A 19,598-nucleotide genomic window follows, 5' to 3' on the forward strand; every position below is an offset into this window, starting at 1 on the left:
TTTTTGATATTATTTATAATAATAATGTATTTATTAATATCAGTTGATTTTATTTTATTCTTTTATAAAATAATATACACAAAACACAAATGCAATCCAACACGGGACAAAGACATGTGAAGACAAAATATACAAATCTAATGAAATAAATGAATGGTAATATGTATAACACAAATATATATATAATATATAATAATATATATTGGAGCATTACACTTTTTTAAGCAGTTAAACAGTGAATGCAAGTGAGCAATATTTAAGATTAAATATTCAAAGTTTTGTTAAAGGATAGTAGTAAAGTGTTTTCCTGCTGTATGCCTCTGCATGATATTTGACAAACTTGAGTGTTTTAACTTTTTTAATTAACCAAAATGCGAAGGGTACACAACATTTAAATCCCTTACTTCTTGTGTGTTTTGTCACTACAAAATAAAGATTTAACATGTTTTGTTGGTGGAATGAAAATACTGTTTAAGAATCCATGAAATGGAAATGAGAGATGATGGATGATATGTTCATGCGGCTCTGACAAAAAGTAAATATGGGTGGGTGTAATGACAGTTGAATGGTGGGAGGGTGCACTGCGTTGGTGACATAGATAGCCAAATGCTCAACCTCAGCAAGTGTTTGCACAGTATCTGAAGTATTCTGAAGATATGGAAATAAAACCAAAAACAGTGTGTATAGTCCTATATTATCAGTATGTTCATTGTAATTTATGGGATTATTTCAAAATAAAAGCTTATGTTTTTCTTTTTAGGTAAATCCATTTTTTGCAATGTAATGGAAATAAATAATAGAAAGCATATATGGGAATTTACAGCCTGCTTCATTGAAAATGTTTCCTGAGTTCCGTTCATTTGCATTGTAATGACAACAAATGAATAAAATCAAAGTAGGACAAAAATGTGAAGTGTGCCAAGCCTTGACATATCACTGATGATTGTGGGTTAGTTAATATACTGCCCCAAAACCTCTGACTTCTCTAAATGACTGTGAATGTGATCAATATGTAGATCAAATGGATAAATCCCATCAGATCTGATGCTGTTGCAGCATTCTCTATTGCTACTAAACTTCTACACATCTTTATGAGTAGGGCAATGAATTTGCCCCACTGTAACACTGTACATGCTGAGAAGCTGCCCTATTAATGACCTGCCAAATGGCTGGAGGATACAGATAGACACCGATGGGCTTTCAATTTTACAGATCAATTTGGGTTATGAAGTTTAGGGTGATTGATTTACAGTGAGTGAATTAAAACTCCTGTGCACTGGAATGCAATCCAATACAGTTCTGTTATAAATACTACCATTGTGAAACGTATACATTTTAATTGCTGTTGACACTGTGTAAACTCAAATTTTTGAGGCTGTAGTTTGTGGTGTTGCCATATTAGATTGCATTATATATAAATAATGTTTTTACTCTAAATGTTGATGAGTTTGGCAACATAAACACCTTTTAATGTAATGTAATAGTACAGTACATAGCCTGAAAATGTTTTGAATGAACACATTAACAACTTAAGAATTAGTCTCAACAAAAACTGAACACATGAGTAGTATCTGGGCTATTGTAGTGCATTGGTTTACATTGTACATGTGTTTCAATGTTTGTGATCACTCAGTTGCATTTGTTTTCATAAAAAAACACATTGTTTGGGTGATAGGTCTCCTGCCGCCATACAATAACAATGTCAAAATTAAATATAGAATAAAAAATCAATATCAACTCAGATATATTTTTCGGCCCGTGAACAGTAAGAAAATTAATTGTACTAATAATGCACTGATAAACAGTGGGTCATTGATAAAATGCATGGATGCAGTAGACCATCGCTGCCAATAGGGAGCACTGGGCGCATTAAGGTTGCCGGAAATACGTACTGGTCCGACTCAGATACCAATGAAGAAGAAAAAGTAAACTGCAACATGGCGACTCCCATGCACAGAATAATAGCCAGGAGGCAAGCGTGAGTATAATTTAAATAACCAGATAACACTGCATCGTTTCCATCGTTTTATGAACATAGTTGTCCTTTAAACACAAATGGCTTTGAGCTCGTCGAGCTTTGTGTTAGATATAGGAGGTGAATTACGAGCCCTGCAGGGCTTAATGCGAGCACAAATGCGCCTCGGTCTTTCAGTACAATACGTAAGTATTACTTAACTGTCGGACTGTTTTCTGACCTCAAACACTTATTTAGTCTTTGACCTCGTGACTGATATGTTTTAATACCCAAATACCGGGCCAGAGTTCAGTTTACTCGAGATTATAGTGCAATACGTGCCAAGTAACAGTAACTAACCGTGTGTTTTCTAGTCTACGTTACACATTGTCGATTAAAATATTTGTTTCATGAATGTTTCGCTTTAGGACTGAGTCATATGGAGAAAAACATCGTGATAATTCTGTTTCCATAGCGACATATAGCCTGTCAAATATTAGTCAAGTTATGATAAATCATGTGTGTGATATTCATAACATTTCCACACTGGAAAAAGAGCTGGACAGGTAGATCCTGTTGGGCAGGTTCAGCTCTGCCACAATTAGACAAAAGTCTGTGTACCTGGGACAACCTATGAGATTAATTTCCATATTGCTGAAGAAATAAATTGGGCTTTGCCTTCATTTTCATATTGAATGTGAAAGAGGCAGGACAATCCTGCTGATGTTAATTGATTTGTCAGTTGATTCGACCATTTTTACACTATAACTTCATTCATTTGTTTGTTTATTGTCTTAGCCAGGGCACAATGGCTCAAAATGTTATATTATAAAATATTTTTTTCCACCTTTAGGCCCTAGGAGAAAAATAATTCAACTCTCTTAACTTAGGAAATTATTAGAAATGCAGAGCTATCCTAACTTAATAATAATAATAATATAACCTTTATTTAATCAAGTAATTTCATTGAGATCAGGATCTCGTTTACAAGAGAGACCTGAGTACAGCAGAATAAATAAGAACACAAGTAAGACACACAACAAAACACAGCCAGTCACACACAAGCACATACAAAGTTCAGAGTTTTAATTCATCCTTCACAGAAGATGGAAAATGTTGGGGTGGTTAGATGGGTGTACAAAACATTTGAGTTTTCATCTTGTCTCCTTTTTAAACAGTCAAAGTTCAGTTTCATTTTACCTTGATGTTCCCAGAACCTTAATCATGACTGTAATGCTTCCCTAACAGTAGTTTTAGTTCCCCAATCTTAACCACAGGGAGGGGAGATCAGACAGCATTCATTTACATTGTTTAGGAATTCATTGACAGGGCTTGTTGGAGAAACATGCATGCACATACTCCAGGAGGTATGAAAATATAGACTGTATGTTTGATTTAAAATATTTTCAAGCATCTTCAAAAACATTGATGAGATTCAAACTTCCAACAGTTTCACCAGATACGAAGCTGTGCTTTGCAGAAGAGTAGTTCTTGACAATTAATTAACACTCAACTGACAACAAAGAATGTAGCTGCAACAGTGACGATTTGTTTCTTATTTACAGTTGTAGTGTAGTGTCATTGTTTATTCTCATTCAGATTTGCCTGTTTTATTGCATACAGGGAGGCAAACAAACAACATGTGCGTTGCCAGAAGTGTTTGGAGATGGGACACTGGACCTACGAATGCACGGGGAAGCGGAAATATGTGCACAGACCGTCAAGAACGGTTGAGATGAAAAAGAAACTCAAGGAGAATGAAAATAAACCCCTCAGCATCACTGGGTAAGGTGTCTCCGTGAGTGTAACACTAGTGACAGAAAGGCAGGTCTTTGCCGATTCTGTTTTATTCTACTGAAATACATGTTCAAGATTACAACTTAAATTTGCAGTGCTATCAAGTTGGTCAAAAGAGTGATTGTCAAAGTGCTATTGGGTGATCCAGTGGGACTTAATGCCACTTTTAATGGGTTACTCCCTGCTTCAGGCTGTGCCCAGTGTTACACATTGAGTTGCAGTAAGCCACAACACAAGTCTTTTCCTAGAAAAAAAGCTTAATATGATAATGTACAGTTTCAGAATGCATGAAATGACTTCCAAACATCTTGTGTAGCATTCGAGTGAAGTAATTTGTAGGCAAAAGCGCAGACCACAATATGGGGCCAAAAGTCCACTTTTTATATCGTTTTATTTTTTTGTCTCACTGGCAGTGCTGTGGTTGCATGTACACCCAACAGTGATCCGATGAAACAGAGCTGTGTCTCAGCAGAGCTATTTGGCAGCAAGTTTGGCTAACTAACATACCAGTGTACAGATAATAATTTACTTTTAGGGTGTACCATTTCTGGCATTTGATGGTAGTTTTTGAGGAAAACAAGGGCCTCAACGTATTCACTTAAATGGTCAGATCTTTTTTGTGTGTCTGCCATTTTGGCTCAGTAATCATGGAGTCAAGTCAGAAGCCTCTGAATACGGAAAGAAGCTGGTGTTCTCACCTTTTGGCTGTACAGTTATCTGCTCTGCTAAATGGTCTGGAATGAGGTGGGCGACCAGACTGAAATGATTTTCATGGTCGTCAGGGAATTTGGGTCATCAGAGGAACAGCGAGGGTGTCAGACTAAGCTGAGATGTCATGTTGTAAGACACTGTGTGTCATGGAGCAGTAAAACACTCAGCAGGTTCTGACCCACACTGGACATTTTAGTCTGTAAATTAAATGGAGCCACTGTTGTACTCAGAAACTGACACACAGAGAGTAAAGGAGTCCATACTGTGAAACTCACTGTACAAAAACTGACCTATTAGCAGAGGTCAATGTTATTGCGTTATATTGCCATCTAGAGGACGTAATAATAAATACAGCATACTCTCTTAACTTTTAAATGTCAATATTTTCCTTTAAGCAGTGTTGGGAGTGATGCGTTATAAAGTAACAAAGTAACGCGTTACTGTAATTCCACTACTTGTGGCGGTAACATGTAACTAACTTTTTTAAATGGGCTCGTTACTTTTGTCTTATCTGAAAATAGTGGACAACTGCAGAGGACAGCAGACAAACACAGCCAATTACCGGGTTTATTTTTTGTTTTGTTTTTTAAGCAAAGCGTCATACTACAATGTTATTCAAAAATTCGGTTTTCAAATGGGAAGATAATGAATCCCGGGTGTCAAATTCACTGAAGTCGAAGTGATATGTATAGGTTGTGTGAAATATATCTGTAGATATGATGCTCACGTACACAAGTCTGACCTAAGTCTTCTGTCAGAAAAACTGCAGCAATCCAGGAGTTCAGTCAACAAGTAAAGGCATTGAATCCTGTATCCAGTATTAATAGACAGCTGATTATCAATTTGTAAAGTTGTGGTTATCTGAAGAAGCATAAACAAACAAAATATATAATTAGTGCAAACTGTTCTGAATAATCCAGGAAATAACCACAATAATAGGCTTACGCCTACGGCCTGCAGGAAACAGGCTACACAGTATTATAAACAGTACTCCAAATGTCCACAAGAGGTCTCTCTTGACTGCAACAATGTATCTGCAGCACATGTGTAATACTGCTGTGCTTAATTAAAATGCTATTAGTTCTCAGAGTTTAAAGCACGGTCACATTAGGGGAGCTATATTCATGCTATTCCCGTTAGTTTGTTATTTTCAGACCAGGTCCACAACCTGCAGCGCCATCTACAGGTAGCCTACATTAGCTGCAGAGTGCAAAATGACGGCGTGAGAAGCTTTAGGCCTTGCAGCTGTTATGAGGAGTATTTACTGTTAGGATGAAACAGAAGCTTTATTTATGTGTTACAAGACAGCAAACTCAGACTGTGCTCCCAGTTAACTGCAGGTAAAGAAATTGGTTGTCGTAAGTGACTGCAATCTTACTTTCCAATTGCAAATAAAGCATTTCAGTTTTTACTATCATAAAGTAGACTTGGGTTTCCTTGTGACAGGATGTCATTGGTATTTTCTCAGTTAAATAGCATTCAAAATACAAATACAAAAAACTTACTGTTACTACCCTAATTGCTGAGATTTGCATTCATTTTGACTGGTATAGGGCTCAAACTAACAACTCTTTCCATGACAAATTACTCTAATTTTAATTGAGCTCCTTATTTACTCAGGCCAAAAGTCTAAAAAGCCTGATGGTATGAATTTACAGTGCTGTAATTGAGAAATAAGGAACAAATGCTGCTACAGTTTCAGCTAGAGCAAGCACAAGAGCTCACACCAGTTGTAAAGTCTCTGCTTTGGCTTCTATTTAGTCTGAGTTTTTATATTTTAAGATCTTAATATCTGTCTTTAAGTCATGCACTTTTCATCGGGCTTGATAGTTGATATGCTGCCAAAATATGTTTCTTGTAGAGACCTCAGATCCAGAGACTTACTGCTCACTGCCAACACGTCAGACCAGCTGGGAACCCGCCTTCTGCATTTTTGAACTCAAAGTCATTAATGTAATCCCTCTAGATCTGAAGACAGAAACATCAACTGAGTTTTTAATCACTGGTTTAAACTCAACAGAGAGACTTTCAACCTTGTTTTTTTATTATAATCCATAATATACACGACTCTCACTGTAGTAAGAGAACTTAGTACAAATTTCAAAAATGTTATCACGTAATGGTTTTAATTGTGACTCTTCTTTTAATGTTGGTTTCACTGTCACTTTGAATTCACTTTTAGTTTTATAAAATTAATTTTAGTGTAAAATACTGTTTGCTGATGTCGTCGATGTCTCACAGCGGGGGGTATGATCCTGGGGTGGTGATAGGGAGGATGAGGTCTGGTATGGTCTCCAAGTAGAGGTGCTGGTGGGGGCATTGCATCACAGGGCCGTATCTTTGAGGGTCTTTGCAAATATCTTCACCTGCTCTCTGTATGTAGATGGAGTCCATCATAGAGGTCCCAGGTGCCAATGGTCGCCTGGTGAAGCTCCTTTCTCTATTTTCAGCATCATCCTTCACTTTGGCAAACTGAGCACGGAGCACACTGTTCTCCTATTTGAGTGCCTCAAGACTTCTTCTGAAGTCAGATGCCAAGGCCTGGTTGTCTCTCTTTAGCTGCCATAGCTCCTCTTTAAGCTGCCGTACAGTGTTGTCTGGGTGGCTTAGGTGACTCTCCTTTATCTGGTTGGTGGCGCTAGCAGGTGTGGGAGGAGCAGAGATGGACAAGGTGGTGGAGTTCCTTAATGGGCTCTCATCATCTTCACTGTCAGAGGGGACATTGATTCTCTTGGTTCTTCTTCTCAAGGTGTTCATCTTTACAGATCTTTAATAAAATGAGGTTGTTCTTCTTCCTTCCTTCTTTTTGTTGGGCGTAGTCAGTGAAGAGGACCTCTGAGTGTCTTCTCCTTGTTTCTCCCTAGCTTTTCCACTCTTACATTTAACAGGGTACTGAATCTCTTTGCTCTCTACTCTGAGAGCTGTGCTGCGCTGCCTTCCGATCGGTTTCCATGTCGACGAATTGTTTACTCCAAGGGGAGCTCGGCTGACAATTTACTTTTTTAAATTTAAGTTTTTCTAGCCTACAAACAATGGCAAAAAAACTGAACTATGCCCCAGTCATATTAATGTTACCAACAAGGATCCGTTATTGTTTCTTTTTGTCTTTATAAAGTATTTCTTCTGTTAGCTTCTTTAGTGCAGTTTCTCCTTTGGAATGTTGGTAACAGTAGCAGGTAGCAGTTAACAGTTGCTAGCTAGCTCGACAGTTAGCCAGTTGTTTTGATTTTAAAAATATATCCAAAGATGATATTTCCTCTTCTGTTCTTGTTGATTAATGCGGCTACCTCTTCTTTAGAGTCCTTTCTGAAGATTATTTATTTTATTTTATTTATTGAAGATTATTACGTTTTTTAGGTCCAAGTTTGAGTTGTATCCAGGAGCTCATCTTTTGGTGCAGCTTCTCTCAAAATTCAATTCAATTCAGTGGGGCTTTATTGGCATGGGAAACAGATGTTAACATTGCCATAGCAAGTGTGAAATAAAAACACTTCTATAAACAGAAGAGATGTGCTATTAAAATATATACAGATAAGTAAGATGATAATAAATTATAGACTTGCATTTAAAAAATACAAATAAGTGAAAACTCTCTGTCTGTTTGTCTCAAACAAATGAACACAAACCAAAGGAAGCTTCTTGGTATCGCTATGATTCAGCATAGACTGTAAGTCAGACAGACGTTGAACCTGGGTACACTAAATAAACCAAGCAAGGCCACAACTAGCAGAGTATCATAGTTTGGTCCATGAACTCCGCCTGGTTTCAGTGATATTTCAGGAACGTGAAGCAGTTTGACCGGTCTGATCGCTGCAGCATGACGTCGGGTTGTGCTGAACTCCAGAAGTTGATTCTGTTTCAACTGTGCATTAATAAGAGAATTGAAGCAGACATTTAAAAGTAAGTTACTTTCCCGAGTAACTTATTACTTTTATATGCAGTAATTGGTAAAGTAATTAAATTACTTTTGAGAGAAGTAACTAACTAATTACTAACTTTCATTAACTTGCACAACACTGCCTTTTAACAGACTGAAATTGATTTGATAATTATTCTTTTAGCCATAGTGAAAGTTACATATGGACCATAAACTGACATATGGTCAGTATATGGTCATATATACCAAAGGACCTGATATTAGGGGAACACTTTGGCGTTAATCTGTCACAACAGGCCATGTCAAAACCCGTTCTATACTCTCATAAAGGTTTATAACCATACAACAGTGTGATTTTATTTTATTTCTTTCATGAAAAAGAATGATCTATCAAATGTAAAAGCACAACTACTATTCAACACATTTTCCTACTTTATTACTTGTTAGTACCGCCCAATTCAAGGACAGCTTATTGTCAAATAAGTGTCACTAAGGCTGTTGCTTTTTTTCTCTTTACAGACCAGGACAAGAAGGCTCCAGTGAGAAGAAAATTAAAAAGAAGTAAGTAAGATGTACATTAAACCATATTATGACAGTGTTGGATGTTGTGGCTCCAAGCAATATATGTTTTGATGTGAAACAGTTACTAGGGGTGCACACTTTATGTACAATATACTTTAAAATACTTAAATAATATATAGTTCTTTTTGCCTCTTTGGCCAAATGATACTTATACTTAATTTTTGGTGACTGTACATTTTAGGTTGTATAAAAAAGTTTCAATAATTCTGAACCATTTTGAAACTGTAGTAATCCACTACATTTTAATATAAATAAAACATTTATTTACACATGTTTATTAGCAAGTAAGTAATAGTAGTCATACAAAGTGGTATAAAAGTAAAAAACTAAACAGATACATGAAGGCTTTAACAATTCTTTTCTTACCTAGGCCAGTTAGCTATTTCAGGAAAAATCCTTTAATGCATCTTACATTTATATAACCAGCAATGGAATTTTGTTTGGAAGCAACTACATTGAATGTTTTAGTCTTGAAGTTATTATACCACTCATCCAAGAGGCTTCTTCGGTTCAGCTGACTGGTGGGGAGTCCCTGGGAATTTCAATTTGTTTGGGTCATTCACACATTGTCACGCGGGGGTCGATACGGTCACATGTGAGTTGTTGGGAGTCACATGGAAGTTGTGTGAGAGTCATAGTCGCGTGAATTCAAGTTTGAATTGGCGTGAAAATCTGCTTTGGAAGGAATGTGTCAGGATGGCATTGTGATGAAGTGGTGTGGCAGAGCCCCTCCTCTGAAACAATAGTGGGACAGTAATGCTGCAAAGGAGGTCATAATCTACTATCCATAAACAAAGCCCTGACTGTAGAAGTCTATCTGAACATTGTTGACGTAACGGTTCCCTCTAGTGGAGGCTCTTGACCACTATGAACCACTACAGTTTAAGACCCGCAGTAGTAAATGCTTTCATATGTCACAAGATTCTACTATTTAATCATATTGCAATGGTGTTTCTAATCCAGTACTTAAAAGCATAATGTGGCTGTACTGATGTACTGTTTGTACTTTTTTCAAAAGGTCATGTGTGTTGATGTTAATCGTTTAAAATTTGCTAGGTCATGCTTAATTTTTCTTTTGAATTTTTTTGTTTTGCTTTTCAAAAGGTAGGTTACTGTTGATAAACGTGTCAATATGTCTTCTGGAAAAGGCCTATACTTTTAAGCACTGGTTACCCCCCCCACACACACAAACACAGACACACACGCACACACTTTACCCGTGTTTCTTTGTCATTCCCAAATGAATCAGATTCGTAGACCTTTTTCACAGCAGACATTTTTTGACTTGTCGTAGCAGGAAAAGCACAGGTGGAACTAATAAGCTTAACGATGGCTCCATTCCAGTGGTTATTGCAGTGCTATGCAGCAATTAATAAAGTTATTAGCCACACCTGTGTTTGCCAAGTCATAATTTCTGCTGTGACAAAAGGTCTGTTCAACTTTAGTTTCACTCCACACACCACTGACCAAACTGGAAACCATTGACTTGCATTATCACAGGTTGACATAGGTTGACTTGTGGCTTTCGACTACAAAAATGTCACAATAATGTAACCAAACAGGTTTTGGTTTACATATAACACCCATTTATTTAGTTTGGTTCCAAGTATATTCTGGTGTTGTGTCATGTGTAGTTGTATTTGTTTTAAAGTGGCAGGCCATGCTTGTCTGTTTGTGGGAAGGGCAGATGCCATACTTACTACTGTCACACTACTGTACATACACTTACCTGTGCTATATATAAGCTTTCACATACCCATACATATTTATACTACTGTCCTTACTGTGTATACCTGACCTATAGTGTATTCATATTTATACGACAATACTGCATATATCTGATCTATTGTTCAAGGTTCATTTAATAGTAACTATACAACACAGGGTTGCACAATGAAATGAATGTTGTAGCCCTCTTTACGCTACACACACAGAACATAGACAAATAGTTAGAATAAAAATAAATATAAAAACAATATACAGTTATATACATATATTATACAAAATGTAGTGGTATGGTAATGTGCAAAAACCAGCATAACAGAAAGTATATACAATAAAGTATATTCCTTACAGTGTATTCATATTTATACTACTGTCTATACCTCATATAACTGATCTATAGTGTATACACCATATTATATCATACCCCCAGCTGTTTATTCTGTATATAATGTCTCACTATTGCATTACTTGTACTTATACCTGCACTGTATATCTTTTTGTTCATACTGTATATATCTAAGCGTATTCATATCTACCCCTTACTGTTTATTCTACACATATGCACATTACTCTGTACTTTGCTGCGTTTGCACTTCTGGTTAGATGCCAAACTGTATTTGGTTGTCTCAGTGCCTGTACTCTGTGCAATGACAGTACAGTTACATCTAAAAAAATCGAATCTGAACCTAATCAAGAGATGTCAGAGGCTGGTGACTGTGAGGAAGTGATGGGTGAGATATCACATCAATGACTGTCGCTCTGTCCTCATAAAAGACACTGATGAAGCCCTGAGGAGCAGAGTAATCTGATTGCTCTTCCTTTGGCGGGACTACACTGGTCTATACAACATCCAAAGAAAAGATAATACCTGTGCAAGTAATGTTCCCAGTTTGCCCCAATATTCTCAGTTTAAGTAAAACAACCAAACAAAAACCTTGCAGACTGGCACTGCAATCGTAGATGTCATTTCACTTTCAAAGTAGGTAAACAGTGCATGTCAGTGTTACTGAAGAACAGTGAACCAGGTAAAAAGCAGTTCAAACTCACAGCTCATTTTGTTTCTTCTCATCTCCTCCGCAAAGTGGCCAATAGCCAGACTGTAACAGGTACAGCGTGTGAGGCCTTGATAACAATACACGCTGTTCTGTTTTCTGTATTCATGTTTTTCCTTTGTACTCTGCCACTTGCTCTCAGGGCTAAAGACTCCAGCGACAGCAGCAGTGATTCAGGCGGCTCCTCAAGTGACTCATCGTCAGACAGCAGCGACTCCTCCAGCTCCTCTTCAGATGACAGCGACAGCAGCAGTGACAGCGACGATGACAGCTCTTCCTCATCTTCCTCTTCCTCCTCCTCCTCTTCGTCCTCGGATAGCTCAGACTCAGGAAGCAGCAGTGATTCAGATCAAGGACCTCCAAAGAAGAAGAAAAAGAAGAAATAAATAAATACGTTGGAATAAGTGGGTTTTATTGTTGTTGTTTATGTCCCTAAGTAAATTTTAGCTGTTCGCAGTTGTTTTCCTCTATCACATTGTAGTTTGTTGGATCTGAATGGATAGGACAACTTTAGGGCTGTAAATCTTAGTTGCATACTGCTCCTCCACTAAAGAAATGGAGATTAGAAAGAAGAAATTATTTTGGGTTGGCCATTGTGTCATGTTCTGTTTTCAAAACATTTCCCCTGTTACTTCTATTAATGTGATATTTTCTCAAGTTTGTAGGTCTACTGAGGATATCAGTTTTAAATATCTGAGGAACCTAATGTGCATATTCATGTTGAATTTGTGGTTTTGTACTAAAGTATATTTTTAGTCAAACATGTACAGCTCACAACCTTAATAAAGCAATGCCATATCTAGTATAGAAAAGACATTGATATGAAACATTTTAAAGGATACTGAATAAAAGTTCTGTTTCTTAAATTTTGAATTAGTTTAAACTTAGATGGTCTTGTTGCTATGAAATTGCAGTTGCTTGTTTCACTGTAAAAAAAAAAAACTTTGTTTTTAAGGCTCTTGCATATTTGCTATTGTACAAGGTTTTATTTTGCTAATGAGAGACATTATAATGACTTTACAAATATGAATTTGAGAATAAAATGGTAATAAATTGTCTTTTTGTTAACTAATTTACAAATGGGATATTTTCAAAAAAACAGCATCTCTGTGCCAGTCAATGTTGGTAGATGTGCTGTTGCCTGCTAGGATAATATACATTTAAAGTGTTAAATGTTTTGTTTTTTGCAATCATAAGTTTTGTATGTTGCTTCTTGAACCACCAGACCCTAGATGATCATGACAAATTTGGGTGTGGCAGACCACAAAACTGCCCATAATGCCACAGCCTAGTCATCAAAGTATGTGTTGCATGTGTGCAGCTTGAGTATCTTGAAGTCCAAAGATTTGTTTGTGTGTGTCAGTGGCTAGAATTGCAGAAATCTATATTTCCGAATGTTCTTGATGAACACTACTAATCTTTTGGGGGGATAGTTTATTGATTTTTGTCAGAGCAATTCTTATTTGCTTGCTTTCCTTGAAGAAATTAGCTCTAAAGTATCCAGTATAAACTAATTAATCAGTCATATGTCAAGATCTCAAAAGGTTTGTTATAACCTTTTTAACCAATTGTGTCAAGTGTGCCTGAAAGCCATTAATGAGCAGGTCTGTTGGTGCTTATAAGCACTTACAGAATTTCTGAGTGAACATTAAAGTACCCAAAAGGTCTGAAGTTGATGGCAGAAAAGAAGCACAACAAAGTTACCATCAATGGATGGGAGAAAAATACATTATCTTGTGTGTAACTGAATTTACAGTAAATTTTAATTTATACATTAGCCAAAAGACGCGTGACAACTGAATTTAGAAGTCCAGTTGTATATTTAAATTGGATATCAATCAACAGCAGGTAACAATGAAACGCTTTGCATGCCATCCGTCCTGAACGTCTGAGTCTGAGCAGCCCGTGCGTCACAGCATTGTTGCATTCATAACATGTGGGAATTAACAAAATCATTAATAAATGGCCGCGCTGTTACTGGTTTACTGTATTTGACTCAGTTTCCGTATCGGTAAGCTGACAATATGTCCGCTGTCAAAATAACAGTTTCTCTCAAGTTGTGTATACCATCTGAAAGCTAGACAGTGGTATTTTCAAATGGTCCATCGTCAATATTGATCCAAAAAGCATCTACTTTGCCTGTCGCGTTTACAAAAGAATAACTTCCCTATCATGTTTACTTGGTTAGGTGGTTGGTTTAAGATATTTCCGACAGCAACTGAAGGCAGCACCGCTTGCTGCCATCCATGCATCCAGTCCTGTCTGTGGTACCTGCTGGCTACTTAACTTAGCTAGCAGACTTACCTATCAGTCACTTCTGTTCAGGAATAACAGAATGAACGAGAGACAAAATGATTTTATTTTGTTTTCCGCTCGATGTACAGTTGCGATTTAAAAAAAAGATGGAGACCATTCATTTGGTTTTAGTACTTTAGCTGTTAAGCGTTTTGCTGAGTCCATTTTGCGTGTAACTGGAAGTGGAAAAGACAAAGAGAAAAGAGCTTTCCAATACCTAGAATGGTTTGGGCCTAAAAAGAAGACAAGAGGTAAGGATGCTGAATATCACAAAAAACGTTATTTGATGATTAACTGTACTTGTTTGTTATCTGACATTTGGAGTGAATGTTAATTTAAAATTCCTCAGAAAATTTCAATGGTTTCATAGCTAGGTAGCCTAGCCTCAAGCCGCTACTAGCAGATTTGGCTAGCTAACATTATGCTAAAGCAAAGATGCAGGTAGGTCCTGTAGGTAGCGCGTTAGCCTCTTGCTAAATGGGTAGACCTTGTAGCTACTTTTGGGTTCTGATGACTGCAAACATTAATTGTTGAAATGATGATAACGCTAAATGTTACTTTTATTCGTTCGGTGGCTTTCCGTTCTCCGAAAAGTAAGACAAACATCGTAGTGATAGGGATCATGTTTTGGTTCGTGTGGTGTTAGCTTACAGGTCATGACGTCTAATGTTTGTGTTTTCTCTCATGGTTGACATAACTTACACGCCTTAGTTTGCTAACTACTACTAATTTATGTTATCGACAAGGAGATAATTATTTGATATTCACCTTAAGTACAAATGATGAACAGAAGCCGCTCACAGTTTATTTTGCATGCAAATAAATATTACCCAATTCAGATCCGTGAATTATAGATGATCTCTTAAAGATGGATAATTTAAATACGAGCAACAATTATTTTACTTGCTTGCAGTTTCTCTACCGTGAAGAGCACACTTTAACTAATCCTAGGCCCAAAACAGTCGTCAGGGTTTCCTCACAGTGACTAACAAAAACTTTTGGTTTGTTGTCCTGTAGCCTCCGCACATCGTATCCTGTATTTATTATATCACATTACCCTTGGCCAATCCTAGTTGTTTTAAGTCAAAATCATAATGACTCTAAATTACTATTGCGTAGAAAGACAACAGGATAGCCTATTTGTCTAGCAAAAGGACAGCTGATATGCTTTTCTAGGAAGCCATTTTACGTGCCACAGTTGGGGGAAGGGCCAATACATCATAAGTCCAGAGGAACTCTCAACAGTTAGGACCATCACTGGTTACATGTGTATATATCTAGCAGTATTATACCATTGGCACATGGAGACAAGGATAGAGCAATCAACTTGTTTATCTTGTTTGGCACACAATGGTGGGGGAGGCCTAAGGTCATGAACTCATTTATGGCATGCAGCTGTGAACTGGCACAACATCCACAGTCAAGTGGTAGATGGAGGTTTAGGCTGTTTGAGTTGTCTTTGCAGTTGTTTATGAAGTATACTGTGCGTTGAAGTGTTAGTCCAAGAGTGTTTTATTTTCATGTGGACATAGAGGAGTGATGTTTAATTAAGACGGAGAAAACATCTTCCTACTCTTTTAGACTAACCGCAGTATTTACCAGATTAAGGCATTACGCTGTAAAAGAAATTGCCAAGTAAATATAATTTTCTGAATACACTAATGGATATAAGCTCAGTCTCAGCAAGCACAATGGCTGTAAAACATGTTGTTTTCCAAGTTGCATTTTTTTAAGGCACATGTAAACAGCTTAACTGAACTATAGTATGACACTTAGTTGGATTATTTATTTATTTATTTATTTTTTACAACTTTTTGTGACACGGAAGGCGATCAAACTGTTTGATAGACAAGATTTAAATCTACTCTCATGTATAGCAGAAAAAAAAAAAAAGCACCGTAAAGCATAATGCTTTCACCAAACCAGCATGAAGGGTGTGCCATGATAGCAATATGTCAGAAACTTTAATTGAAATACTGAAGGGAAACTGATGTTGATGTGCAACAGCTGTTTCAGTGATTAATCAGGCCATGATTAAAAATCTATATCACAGTAACATTTAATAACATTTACCTTGATATTAAATAATAAAAGTTTCAAATACAACATGGTATTTAAAACTGTTAAAGCAATAGCTCATCATGTTGCACAATGCCTTGTTTTTTGTTTGTTTTCTAAAATGAAGATGTTGTACGGCGAAACGAGCCAAAGTAAAGTAACCTAATTGAAATACTGTTTTATTGTTCATAATAAAAGTCCATATTCAAACTAAGGCAGTCCATGTAAACGTGGTCAGTACATTATGGCATATAAAGGTCTGTTCTGTCTTCTTGTGCTCCCTGTGGCGCAGCTCACTGAAATCCTCTTCACTTCCTGTTTAGGTTTTGCTCTGTGGTTTTGGTATTAACTGTTTCCTCTGTGGCCATGCGCGGGGCACATGCACACTTTCTGTTGAGATGTTATGGTGACTTGTTTGTCCATTCCAGACAGAGGAGTGGGTGCATGTTTTCTTTGGCCTTCACACATCTATTGTACATTGCAGTAATAGTACGGTGTGGTTTTGCAGGCTGGATATTTGGAAAATGAGCAATACCTAGTTTCAGGCTGTTCAACAACAACAAATAATTTTACAAGATTGTAGAGCTGCACTCTCAGAACTGAGCAGGCCTTGTCTGAATAAACCAAATGCTTTTCAATACTCCTCTGTATCCTGTTTTATCACGTTCATCTTCATCTCCCTTTGATGACTGAAGTGAAGTCAAAAAAGAATCATAGCATAAGGTTGTTTATTGTACAGATGCTACTGCATTTTATCAGTTATACTCTTTTCTTTAACCCTACCCAAAGTAAGAGCTAATTGTGTCGTCAGCTAAGGCCTGCAAGTTTATAATCAAATCTTATTTCCTTCACAAAGAGAAGCTTGTCGAAAGTAAGTTGTATGAAGGTTCTTCCAGAGTCTGCCAGTTTAATTAGCCCAAATCTAATCAGACATCAGCAGCTCTTTTTTTATCCCTCAGTACTGTTGCTCACACAGCAGAAAAATATGCTACTCACTGTGTCCTGACCTCATGCATCTGTTCTTCAGCTTTTGTTCTCTAGGATGTGAGTTAAGCTCTCATGTGGGTATATAGTCCGGTGGAGGTGAAGCTCATTAAGGCCATTTCATTTTACAGATCTGGCATACATCCATGCTGTGAGATACTGCTCTATAATACTGGTCTGGAAATTATAACATCAGTCATGGTCTATTTCAGCAGTAATACTTTTGATGAAGAGCAATGAAATTCATTGGCATAACATTTTTCAGAGCAGGGTGAGTGCTTTGCATGCTTCAGGCAATAACAAATGGATCAGTAACATAAACAGTAAAAATCCAGGATAGTGAGATGGACCCAGAAGAGTAAAATGAGAAGTAAAGTCTTGTAAGTAAGTCTTGATACATAGATAAAACTTTTGTAATTCAAAAGAAACTAATATTGCTAACTTCAGCTTCTTATGCGGTGCATGAACAGGAACATGCATGGCAAAGATCCCGATTTATGAATCATACAATTTTTTATTTTTCATTAACTGGTTCACATTTGGCCACAGCATGTATCAAAGTGCCTGCTCTGAGGAGTGCGAATGTTTATTTAGAGGTTCAGAGTAGTAAGCTGTAATAGGTTAACATGTTTCTATTTCTAGGCAGGCCGATATTCCAGTGTCAGATTTACCCCATGCTGCTCTCTGAGTAATAAGATTGTGACTGATATGGAAAACTATTACAGAATACAGGAATTCCTATGACTACTCAATAGGGTTGGGGTCATTTTTGACTTTTCTTGTTATCTCATGCGATAAATACAAATTACTGCATGTTGGTGCTGTAAAAGTTGCTTGATGCCTCCAGTTTTAATTGCTTAGGTGCATGTTTCAGCTGGGTTATAGTAGTTTTTAGAATGTAAAATTACCCTGACTAAGGAACTGTTAATTTTTGGGAGGGTAATAGACTATTAAGTCGAGTGGTTAATGTAGGAAAGCATTCATGCTTCTGGCTAAAAAAAAAAAAGGCCTGGTATAAAAACCTTAAAATTTTAAGCAATTTCCTTATCAGCTACATTAATGATCAATATGTGTATAAAATATATAAATAAATAAATGTATATATGTTATGGGTCATTTTTGCAGTATAATCCAAGTTAATTAGGTATCACTCACACATTCACAAAATGGCTGCTCCTGCTCCCGTGATTACAGTTGTTGTTAAACAAATGGCCAAACAAAAGTCAAACCATAATAATAATTATGTGCTTAAAGGGTTTAATAGGGGAGATATCTTAGATTGCGCTAATATTTTTGACAATTTTGCAAAATATCAGTGTATATATTCCCATTACATAATCACTGATATCACTAGTGACTAGTTAGTCAGTTTTATTAAGATTTCATCTTTTGTTCCATAGATCTGCTTGTAAGACTTGTTTTACTCATCAAGTCTGGGTGATTTCAGTGTTCAATTTTAACAGTACATTAGTAAACATTGTCACAATTTTAGATTGATGGAGGTATCCAAGATGATAAAAGCCCACTTAATCTAAGTGTACTGAACATGCCGATTTTAAACTGTAGTTGCATCGTACACTACAGTATGTTGTATTAATATTGACTCAAAGCCAAGGGCGTGAATGTATATTTGTTAAAAATTTGACCATAGTTCAGATATGGGTGAAGAGGGTCATGCAAAAAAAAAAAGTACAAGCCTCTTGAAAAGCTTGGTGTGCACGTTGAAGAGCTTGAATGACGCAGGTTCTTTGGAAACGTTGCCAAGATAATTCAGGGTTGTCATGTTCCTCTAACATGGTGGCAGAAAAAAGTACCCTGAACATATTTGTGTCAAAGCTGCGAATGAGAGCATTTTTTTACTGTGCTCATCTAACATTATTTTTCAGTTCAAAATCCACATGAACCTTTCAGGTGGTTACAGGTTAGGTATGTATGCTATTTACTTTACCACGGATTAATATGCGGTTTTGAGAAACACGCCAAGTACAGTTTAGTAATGGAAAAGAATGGGCAAAACCCAGTCTAACAGCCCATTGTACTTGTAAATACTTTTGTGTCTGCCTAAAAGCTTGAGAAAGTTGCTGCTGAAAGTTTTTTTTTTTTTTTTTTTTTTTTTTTTGCAGTTTGATTTTATGATCTTGGCATGAAGATGTCACTGGAGTAGAGGCATCTAGTGCCGTTTTCAAAATACATTTGTATATTGGCATCAAGAGTTTTGTGTTCATCGAGAACAATACCTCTCAGTAAACTGGATGTCAAATATAAAAACCTTCCTAAATTGATATGTTGTTAATTCGTTTTTAAATGCAGAATAGTCACTGCACTGGATTGGTAAATGCTACCAGCTCCCTCTGATTCGAATAATGCACGTCTGCTGAGTGGAGGCATTCCAGGCAGTGAGTCAGTTCAAATGCTTCAAACCTGCCTGAATGAAAGGATATAGGCAGTTGTTTAGAGAACATGCCAATCAAGATTTAGAGTCTTGTTTTGATATGTTAATTGGAGCTAATCTGAAGCCACATTGAAATATATTAAAGGGTTTTTACTGAAGCAGGAACTAAAG

At 36.8% G+C, this 19,598-nt stretch overlaps 2 protein-coding genes across 5 annotated transcripts in view; both read left to right on the forward strand.

Annotated features, from left to right (window-relative positions):
- Window positions 1-1,850: 1,850 nt before the first annotated feature.
- zcchc10 (zinc finger, CCHC domain containing 10) lies at window positions 1,851-12,756 on the forward strand. 2 transcript variants are annotated; one of them, XM_044223592.1, is made up of 4 exons: window positions 1,851-1,978; window positions 3,578-3,739; window positions 8,859-8,900; window positions 11,841-12,756. In XM_044223592.1, exons 1-4 carry the CDS (start codon window positions 1,938-1,940, stop codon window positions 12,082-12,084), a joined length of 489 nt encoding a protein of 162 aa, XP_044079527.1. In that variant the 5' UTR covers window positions 1,851-1,937; the 3' UTR covers window positions 12,085-12,756. The 2 variants fall into 2 exon arrangements, with proteins under 2 accessions (XP_044079527.1, XP_044079528.1); XM_044223593.1 differs by lacking the exon at window positions 1,851-1,978 and adding an exon at window positions 2,014-2,160.
- Window positions 12,757-13,875: 1,119 nt separating this feature from the next.
- Window positions 13,876-19,598, forward strand: part of aff4 (AF4/FMR2 family, member 4) — a 30,142-nt gene continuing 24,419 nt past the window's right edge. For 2 of the 3 annotated variants that reach the window (XM_044223589.1, XM_044223591.1), the window contains exon 1: window positions 13,877-14,244. The gene's annotated coding sequence lies outside the window, so the exon portion shown is untranslated. Of the gene's footprint in view, window positions 14,245-19,598 lie in introns of all 3 variants that reach the window. The other variant, XM_044223586.1, reaches the window with a different exon arrangement.

Source organism: Siniperca chuatsi, linkage group LG14 (genome assembly GCF_020085105.1).
Source record: "Siniperca chuatsi isolate FFG_IHB_CAS linkage group LG14, ASM2008510v1, whole genome shotgun sequence".
Lineage (NCBI taxonomy): Eukaryota > Metazoa > Chordata > Actinopteri > Centrarchiformes > Sinipercidae > Siniperca > Siniperca chuatsi.